We start from the raw sequence: 9,942 nt of genomic DNA on the forward strand, positions 1-9,942 counted from the left end.
TTGGGCGCAGACCTACTCACTGCTCATCAGGCCATGCTGAGGCAGCGTCCCACATAGAAGAGCTACAACTCTACAACTATCACACACAACTATGTACTGGCAGTTTGGGGAGAAAAAAGAAAAAGAGGAAGATTGGCAACAGATGTTAGCCAAGGGCCAATCTTCCTCAAAAAAAAAATTCAAATTTCATATATTTTATGACTATTTGATTAATAATTCTAGCAGAATTCTTCATTCAGGATTCAAAGGAAGGAGTGATCTTGAAATAGACCTTGAAAGCAAGGTAGGATTTCCACAGGCAGAAGTATAAAGGCCTAAGGCCCAGGAAGAGCAGAATTGGGAGGAGGGAAAGTTATAGGGTCTTCAGAGAAGTAGTCCCGTTAAATTGGAATGTAGATTATAACTAGAAAAGAAACAAAAGTAAGCACTTATGAATACTCAAGGAATGTACTTATGAGGATAATCTATGTGATTTAAGAATATTAATGTTACAGGGTACGTGAGAGGGTTAGCATGAACTCATTTGATCAGCATCATAAAAATGCTTCACTGAAAAGATCAAAGGTTTTATTTCATGCACACTACTGTTCCTACAGAGGCAATACCAACTTCACAGGAAACTTCCAACTTATTGACTTCACTAAGAAACAAAGCTTGTAAAACAAAGTGATTTTAACAACTTACTATGAGATCACTACTAGGAGACAAAATTCCCAAAAGAGAAGAAACCTTCCGACCAATTCCTGAAAGCACGCCTTGCCCTTGAGGCAGGATATGCTGATGAATCTTTCCTAAGCTTTCAGGTATCAGCCGAATCAGCTGGTTTCCTGATGAGGACAAAATAAAACTTCCTCCCTGTGAACAAATATTGTGAGAGATTAGTTCAGTTAAGCATCTAACACTAAGATAAAGAAAAGTAACACAAACTGCTTTTGATACAGAGAAAAATCATCTGTACCTTAAAACAAACCTAAAAGAATAAAAAATGGAACAGTGTTTTTTATTAAAATAAATTTACTTACGAATCCATTCACTTAATAGTATTAATTCTACATAGAAAAACTTTTATTCAGGTTTTGTTTTTTTATTCTGATTTTTAAATTACAGGTTCACCATATTGCAAGTTCAACAAATCAAGTATCAGATTTTACTTCTTTGGTAAACCTGCAGATTATACATTAGCAAAGCATTCTTCATAACATCTAAGAGTTTTTAAGTGACTCTCGTAAAATATTTCTGAAACACTGGTTACTATCCAATATTGATATTTTAGAGTCCTATGAGAAGGGCTTCCCTTTGTCTAACTGTTCAAATCCAAGATCCTTACATTCTTCTCTTGTCCCTTTTTGATCCCTCCCTGAACTGTATGATCTGTTCAAAATCCCACATTTTTAGTCATTCAAATCCTACTTCCAAGCCACATCACAGCTTTCCAATAAATATAAAAGAATATCCATTGTATACCTGCACGGCTGTTAGAAAACTGTAAGTCTTATCGCCTCCCAAATCTACAACAGTCTCTGTGTAGGTGTCTTCACCAGCAAGGCTTGGCCAATAGCGTATGGATCCTTCTCTGGTGGCAACCATGACAGCAACAGCCTCAAAATAAGATCATAACACTCAGCACAATACACAATAAAAGAAGGACCCAAAAACTAGGAGTCTAATGACATCGATATAAGGAAACCAGGGCAATTTACTATTCAGTAAAAATCAGAAATAAAAATGCCTTCTTTTTATATTTTAAAAATTATCATACAGTAAAACTTTCCTTTTGTGGTACAATTCTATGAATTTTAACACATGTATAGATTCATGTAACTATCACAATAAGGATACAAAACAGTTCCATCAGCCCCCAAAACTCCCTAATGCTATCCCTTTACAGTCATACCCTTCCCCCATCCTAACCCCTGGCAACCACTACTTCCATCATTATAGATTTGTCTTTCTAAGAATGTCAAATGAAATCATATGGAATGTAACCTTTTGACACTGGCTTATCTCACTTAGCATAATGTCTTGGAGATTCATCCAGGTTGCTGCATGTATCAGTAGTCCATTCCTTTTTATTGCTGAGTAGTATTTCATTCTATGGATGAATCAGTTTGTTTATCCAATCACTTGCTAAAGGACATTTGGGTTGTTTCTACTGTTGGCTACCACAAATAAAGCTGCAATGACATTTATGTACTATTTTTTGTGTGAACATAAGTTTTAATTTCTCTAAGGTAAATAGCCAGGAATGAAATAGTTGGGTCATATGGTAAGTATATTTTAACTTTATAAGAAAGTGAAAATCAAGTGGCTGTACTATTTTGCATTCCCATCAGCCATGCACGAGTTCCAGTTGCTCCACAACCTTGCCAGTACTTAGTAGTGTCAGCACTTTTTATTTTAGCCATTGTAATAGGTGTGTAACAGTATCTCACTATTGTTTTAATTTGCATTTCCCTAATGGCTAATGATGTGAACATCTCTTCATGTGTTTATTCGACATCCTTATATACTCCTTGGTAAAGTGTCTGTTCAAGTCCTATGCCTTATTTTTGAATCGGGTTGTTTGTTTTCTTATTAAGCTTTGAGAGGTCCTTTTACCTTCTGGATACAAGTCCTTCGTTGGATACACGATTTATAAATATTTTCTCCCAGTCTGTAGCTTGTCTCTTCATTTTCTAGTCAGTGTCTTTGGCAAAGCTAAGGTTTTAATTTTGACATCATTTTTTTTTTTTGAGGAAGATTAGCCCTGAGCTAACATCTGATGCCAATCTTCCTCTTTTTGCTGAGGAAGATTGGCCCTGAGCTAATATCTGTGCCCATCATCCTCTACTTCATATGGGACATAGCCAGAGCATGGCTTAACAAGCGGTGCGTTGGTGTGTGCCCGGGATCCAAACCTGCGAACGCCAGGCTGCCAAAGTGGAGCACATGTACTTAACCGCTACACCACTGTGCCAGCCCCCGTCTGTCTTTTTCTTTTATGAATCATGCTTTCGGTGATTTCCAAGAACTCTTTGCCTAACCCAAGGTCACGATGACTTTCTCCTGTGTTCTTCTAAAAGCTTTATAGTTTTATAAACTTCAAGTTAATCTTTGTATAACGTATGAGGTTTATGGGGAAATTCATTTTTTTTTTTTGCATAAGGATGACCAACGATTCCAACCATTTACTGAAATGACTATCCTGACACCACAAAATTCCTTTTGCACTTCTGTCAAAGATCACATGTGTCTCTATATGTGCTCTGTACCCAGTTCCATTGCCCTATGTGTCCACCTATTTGCAATACTACAGTGTCTTGATTCCTGTAGCCTTATAGTTATACCTCAGAATCGGGCTGATGATTCCTCCAACTTTAGAACTCCGTTATTTAAAAAAATATGTATCTAAATAAGCATTTAAGTCACCTACCTGAATAGAAGGTGCTTCACCTGAGGTAGCAGAGTAAGAGAGAGCCACCAAGTCAGCACTCCAGTGGAAATCACTAGGTGGCAGCTGAAGTTCTTTGCAAACAGATAGCTACAGAACAAACCCAAACAAAAAATCTTTCGCATCAAATCCAATTTTTTGAATATACATCTAACTTCACTATTTCCTTTCTCTCCATATTTTAGATTCTGATTCATTGCTGGAAATACCATTCTTCAAATACTCTTTCTTCTCATATCTTTTTGATGATGCTTTCATCATGGCTTTCAGTAATTTTAAAACAAAATATTCTAAGAGATATAGAATCAGGAAAACTTAAGAGCTAGACTAGATCCTGAATAACAACTAGTCCAATCTCTTCCTGGACTAAAAAGTCTGTTGGTTAAGATAAGTGTGTAGGCTTCCTAAAGAATTTTCCCAGTCTGGTCTTAACTTTTTATTTGACATTTAAAATCAGCATGACTACAGAGTAATTATACCAAGTTGCCTAGAAAATATTTCTTAGACTCAGCCGAATATCAGTTTCCCTCTGCTAACTCATGATGCCCACAGGACTTCTCCCTCACCTATGCTCCTAACTATAAGTACTATATTCTATGCAGCAGCAGTACAGAAGCTAGCAGACATGAAGAGTTTAGGTAAGCAGAAGTCCCAGGTACCAAAGGAATAAGAGCCCAGTGAGTAGTGAGTGGTATAAGACAGTGTGCCTGATCTGGAACAGATAGAAGAAGAGGTTGCTAAGTTACTAAAATACAAACGATAACCCCTGCGTGAGATACTGATAACTGTAAGTTAAACTAGCAATTGTAAAAATTGGTATTATTTTTTCCTATTTTATTAAGCATCATTCAGTAGATTCAGTGAAACACAGTCCTATCTTCTTAGACATAAACTCAGTTCATCAGCTTATGTGGATGGCATTTAGTCTTAAATTCATTAGGCAGACTGATTAGCATGACAGTCATTAAAAATTTCAATGTCTCTAATTTTATTAAATGTAAATAACATGGATCTTCTTTAAGATTATTAAAGGGGTGAAACTTTTTTCCAATACACAAGTACATATGCATGCTCAGTATTTCACATCACTACGAAAATGCAAATTCCCAATGCTTGAGTAGATTCAGATTACTGTTCTCCAACAGCTCTAAAAGTTTAGGGTAAAAATTAAGAGCCAACTGGTAATCCTCTCATCTATCTCCTTCCAGCTCTCTGAAGAGCCATTACCTTAGTAATAGGTGACAGAGCAATCTTCCAAATAATGAGTTTCTCTTTGCAGACCAGACAAGCCCATCCACCTTCATCTATGTGAACAGTCAGCTGATCATCAACTAAAGAAAATGAGGTGTGTAATTATTCTTAAAGAATGAATAAGAAAAACTTAAAATTTCCTCATACCAAAATCTTTATTGCCATATTCTTCACCAAAAAAAGTAATCACCACACACAAAAAAAATTAATACACAACAAAAAATACTCTTCAATAATTCAAGAGTTATTAATATCCAAAACAAGAGATCTATTTAACTTTGATAAACACTTTTAGAAATATATCTAAAGGCAATAAGTATATTTTGGGCCAAAGTTTAATATTTCTAAATTTTTGTTATAAAAAGATATCTTACTTTCTATAATATTTACTGACACTCATAATTTTATTTTGATAATGCAACACAAATAATAAATCCTCTCATTAAATATATAAAACATTTCAAAGAAAAATCATGTTCCTTCAAAAGAACATCATTTTCAAATAAGAGCTCTTTGAAAGTATGATAAATTATTTCATTCTATGGAGACATAAAGTGTTACATTCCGTATTAAGTGACAAAACTAAATTAGTATATTGCTGTTATAAGCATTGGTGGTAAACCTCTGTAAACATGTTAATGGTCTTCTAAATTTAATTAATTTGAGCTTTGCTCTTTGCTTAAAGGTAAGGTAGAGGGGCAAAATAAAAGGCATCAGTAATGTACAAGCTAACACATCAAATCATGCCTAGGCTAAGTGTGGCCTTTTTGCTGAAGTGAAACATCTGCTCAGTATTTTCTTTTCCTGAAAGCACTACAGCAGCTCCAAATCCTTTAGTGGTGAGCCCCTGAGGACCCTGACTTAACACACAGTACTCGGTAGGTTTCCATGTGGGGAAGAGTTCTTCAAGTTTACACACCTCTTCAGTTTACACATCCTGATTTCTAGGGACTCTCTCCTCTGAGGCTGTGTAATATTTGTTATTAACATAGTCTGATGGCATGAACCAGGAGTATGTTTCAGCTTAAATTTTTAGAGGGAAAATATAATACATACTATATATATTTTTAGAGGGGAAAAGAAAAATATATTATGTATATTTAAAACAGAAACAATACATGACAGAGGTTAGCAGAAGTTTAGTTGTCTGAAAACAACTGTACTTGAAGCTCCCAAGGACTTAACGGGCAAGATGTGCAAGTTCAAGCTGATGAGAAATATGCCTTTTTCTAGAATGGAGTACTGTAAACTTTTTTGACTGTCATTCACAGCATGAAATACATTTTAGATCATGATGCATTCACACACAATTTAAATAAAGCAAACAAAAGTTACTTAACATTATGATATGAGATAGACTCTGATATTTTGCATTCTATTTCATTTTTTTTTCAATGCTGGTTATGAACCACTAAACTGGTTTCAGTTACTACCTGTAATTTAAAAACACAGTTCCAGAAAATCACAAAGATCTAGAATTGAATCCTTAATAAAAATGATTTAGGCAGATCACGAGGATGCTCTGAACTTTGCTGTCACAGTCACCCAACTCTTCATCCTTAATGTCGCTTTTCTGAAGCTTGTGTTGACTACATCTTCCAAATTTCCACTCTAATTCTCTGCCAACAGAATCTTCTAAAGGTACACCACATTGATAACATCATGAATTTGTGCATACAGTCTCTGGGATACTACACAGGATCCAGAAATGGAGCTAAGACTTGATTTTACTGCATTATTAAACCCAATAACGTGAGGCACTAGTTTTTTGGGTTTTTTTAAAAGCTAAATTTCATATACTCAATTAACTTTTTAAATTGGACTGAGTTTTGCATAAGCAGTACTTAACAACCACTAAAGATTTAATTTGTGCTAGAATGAACTCCTTCTGCTTCTCAAATTTATTAAATTTCTCAATTACAGTGAAAAACCACATAGGTTACCTTTCTCCCCATTTAGGTGAAGATATGCCAGAGAAAGCACAAAATTCAATCTCCATGCTAGACCTAGGCTTTATTTTGAATTGCTAATAGAAGCAAATGAAATCTGACACCCACCTTCAGCCAATGTTAGGGCTTCCATGATTTTAACAGGAAGTGAAGATCCAAACGTTTTTACATCATAGTTTACACACTCGGTTACAGAGTGGTGTGGGAATATTCGTGTAGGTGTTCCTCTAAAGAAAAGAGACCATATTACTTCACCCATAAGTTAAAATTTTCCATTATTCTAATTTTTATACATATATTTTCACAATAAAGAGAATATCTTTGATAAGAAGAAAGATGAGTTGTAACAGTGAAAAAAACTCTGGTTCCTGTATACTGTGTAATTAACTGTATTTTTCATTAAAAAAAAGACTAACAGGATTTAGGAAAACTTGGCCTCCGACTCTTATGCTCTAGTTTATAGATGCATGCTGTTAACTTAAACTCTTTATAATCCTGCTTCCTTAGCTTTGAAATACGAAGGTTGGACTAGATCAGTGTTTTTCAAACTGCAGGTCATTTTAAGGGTCTCGATCAACATTTTTGAAAAACAAAATACAATATAAAATAAAGTTCATCATACACTGTGGTCAAAAATGTTTTACAAACATTGGGTTAGGTTATGTTTTTATTTATTTATTTTTTTTGTGAGGAAGATCAGCCCTGAGCTAACATCCATGCTAATCCTCCTCTTTTTGCTGAGGAAGACCGGCTCTGAGCTAACATCTATTGCCAATCCTCCTCCTTTTTTTCCCCAAAGCCCCAGTGGATAGTTGTATGTCATAGTTGCACATCCTTCTAGTTGCTGTATGTGGGACGCGGCCTCAGAATGGCCGGAGAAGCGGTGTGTAGGTGCGTGCCTGGGATCCGAACCCGGGTCGCCAGTAGTGGAGTGCGCGCACTTAACCACTAAGCCACAGGCTGGCCCAGGGTTAGGTTATTTTTAAGCTCTCATCAGCTCTAGAATTATAAGAATCTACCAGATCTGTGCAATCAAGCCAGAAATTAAACAGAGTCATAAACATCTGCTGTTACCTGGTCTTTAATAGCAGATAAAGCAGTAGAAATTTTATTTCCTTCTTCCCTTCATCTTAACATTCAGACAAGCAATGTAAAGTTACCAGTATAAAAGTTATTCTCTCTCTTATCATGAAGATTAAATGATGAGATGCACATACAGAGTGGTGGAGAGCTTTATGTCCTATTATGAGAAAGGGTTTTCTCTAAATGATCACCAGAAGGTAAAAAGAGACTTAAAAAAACACATTAAATAAAGTATGACTTTTATTCTGTCTTTTCTCAAAAGAGCAAAAGATATTGACAAAATCAACACTTTGAAGAGCACTTTTCAAAATGCAAAAGTCAAGGATACAGTGTATTCTTTAAAAATCATTTCTCCTTTAAACAATTCCAAAATTTTATAAATTTTAACTGTAAATTCAAGATCCAATATTACCATTTTTCCGCGGGAGGAAATTCATTTTTGATAGATGAATTCAGAGGAAACTACTCTGAAACGATTACCTTCTACAGTTCTAGATTAATTATGAAAGGGAGGGTGTGGAGCATGATTCTACAGGTGATGTGGGCTGGTGAGCCACGCTTTTGTTTGGTAACAAAACTATTCTTACCTCACTGTTTATGGAAAGCCTTTTCCCTATTAATTTAGCTACAAAGTTAACTTCTGTAGCTAAAAGCCCTATAGAATTACCAATCCGCAGATATGAATGGCAGTTAGTATGTCAGACATATAGACAACGATTTTCAGGGCCGGAGGGCCTCATTCCCACCATCACCTTATTCTCACCATCACTTTACATCTGCGTAGTGGCATTTCATATTGACTCTTTTGGCCTTAGTGAAGCAGGCTCAGGTCAGATACTTTCGCCATTTCACAGATGAAGAGCATCATGAGTGACTTACACCAGATCACAGGGGTAGTAAGAAGGAGGCAGGTAACTACTGATTCAAATCCAGTTCTTCACCTCTACATAAAGGTAATTCCATGAAAAGTGCAAAGCGAAGACTCAACTGATGAATTAGTCAAAGTGAGGCTAAAATGACTCGCAAGCGTGGCGAAGGTCTATTTTCCAATACTTGAGCATGCTCCCCCGCCGCCCCAGGTCCCGGAGGCTTCCGGAGACACTACCCCATCAGGCCCACCGAGGCCCGTGAGCCTGTCAGTCGCCAGACCCAACCGGGGACGATCACTTACCGAGAGCTCAGCGAGCTCCGCCGGCCGACCGGCGAGAAGAGCACCGGGGAGCTGACTGCAGATCCCAAGGCCAGACCCTTCCTGCCTGTAGCCCGGGGCGTGGAGCCCGGCCCGACTCCGCCCAGCGGGCCTCTTCGGGCCCCGGGCCCCGGGGTCCGCGGAGAGGAGACGGCCGGGAACATGATGGAAGGAGAGACGATAGGGAGCGCGCGGATTCCAGCCGCTGGGCCGAAGCGCTGCCCGCGCGCCCAGCTTGAACACCCAGGGGCGGGAGGGCGCGCGGTGAAGACGTCAAAGCGCAGCGTCGAGCCGCGGGGCGTGGTCGGGGCGGGGCGGGGTTAGGGTGGGAGGGCGCACGATGATGGCGTAAAAGCTCAGCGCCGAGACGCGGGGCCTGGTCGAAGCGGTCGTGGCGTGGTCGAAGGGGTCGTCGCTCGAGGGTGTGAGGCAGGTGTCCGGGCTTCCGGCCCGGAGCAGCGGAGTCCGGAGCTCCGTGGAAGTAGAACTGGAGTGCTAGGCGCCCTTCCCGACGCCGGTGGGTGGGGCTGGCCCTCTGACAGCTTAAACGCGAAGCGTCTCTGCGCGCTGGTCTCTCCTGAGCGTCTGGGAAATGAAAAGTGTTCGTTCCTTGGTCCAATCTAAGAAGGGAGAAAAACTGTAAAGCTGACACTGGTTTCACACTCAATGTTATATTTGTTCTCTAGATTTGTCATTTTTTCCATTCAACTCTGCGGTCTCATCCACGCTAGTGACCGCAAGTCCACATCTCTAACCCAGATGTCGCTCCAAACCGCAGGCTCCTGACAGTTCCTCGTGGACACCTTCACCCGGGTGTCCTGCAGACTCCTCGCAATCCACCTGTTAAAAGCTGAATTCGGGGCGACCCCGTCGCGGAGCGGTTAAAATTCCATGCGCTCAGCCTTGGCGGCCAGGTTCGCGGGTTTGGATCCTGGTGACGGACTTATTCCACTCATCAGCCATGCTGTGGAGACATCCCACATACAAAATAGAGGAAGATTGGCGGAGGTGTTACTCAGGGCTAATCTTCCTCACACACA

General features: G+C 38.9%; 1 protein-coding gene across 2 annotated transcripts in view; it reads right to left on the reverse strand.

Moving 5' to 3' along the window:
* Positions 1 to 9,146, reverse strand: part of NUP133 (nucleoporin 133) — a 53,046-nt gene extending 43,900 nt beyond the window's left edge. For both annotated transcript variants that reach the window (XM_004426883.3, XM_087431959.1), the window contains exons 1-6: positions 8,885 to 9,146; positions 6,739 to 6,857; positions 4,658 to 4,761; positions 3,413 to 3,520; positions 1,465 to 1,599; positions 685 to 855 (exon numbers count right to left, since the gene is read on the reverse strand). In XM_004426883.3, the coding sequence (XP_004426940.1) occupies positions 685 to 855; positions 1,465 to 1,599; positions 3,413 to 3,520; positions 4,658 to 4,761; positions 6,739 to 6,857; positions 8,885 to 9,066 (819 nt within the window). In that variant the 5' untranslated portion in view covers positions 9,067 to 9,146. The remainder of the gene's footprint in view (positions 1 to 684; positions 856 to 1,464; positions 1,600 to 3,412; positions 3,521 to 4,657; positions 4,762 to 6,738; positions 6,858 to 8,884) is intronic.
* Between the last annotated feature and the right edge of the window lie 796 nt (positions 9,147 to 9,942).

This window comes from Ceratotherium simum, chromosome 6 (assembly GCF_057802395.1).
Source record: "Ceratotherium simum simum isolate JZ-2026a chromosome 6, ASM5780239v1, whole genome shotgun sequence".
Taxonomy (NCBI): domain Eukaryota; kingdom Metazoa; phylum Chordata; class Mammalia; order Perissodactyla; family Rhinocerotidae; genus Ceratotherium; species Ceratotherium simum.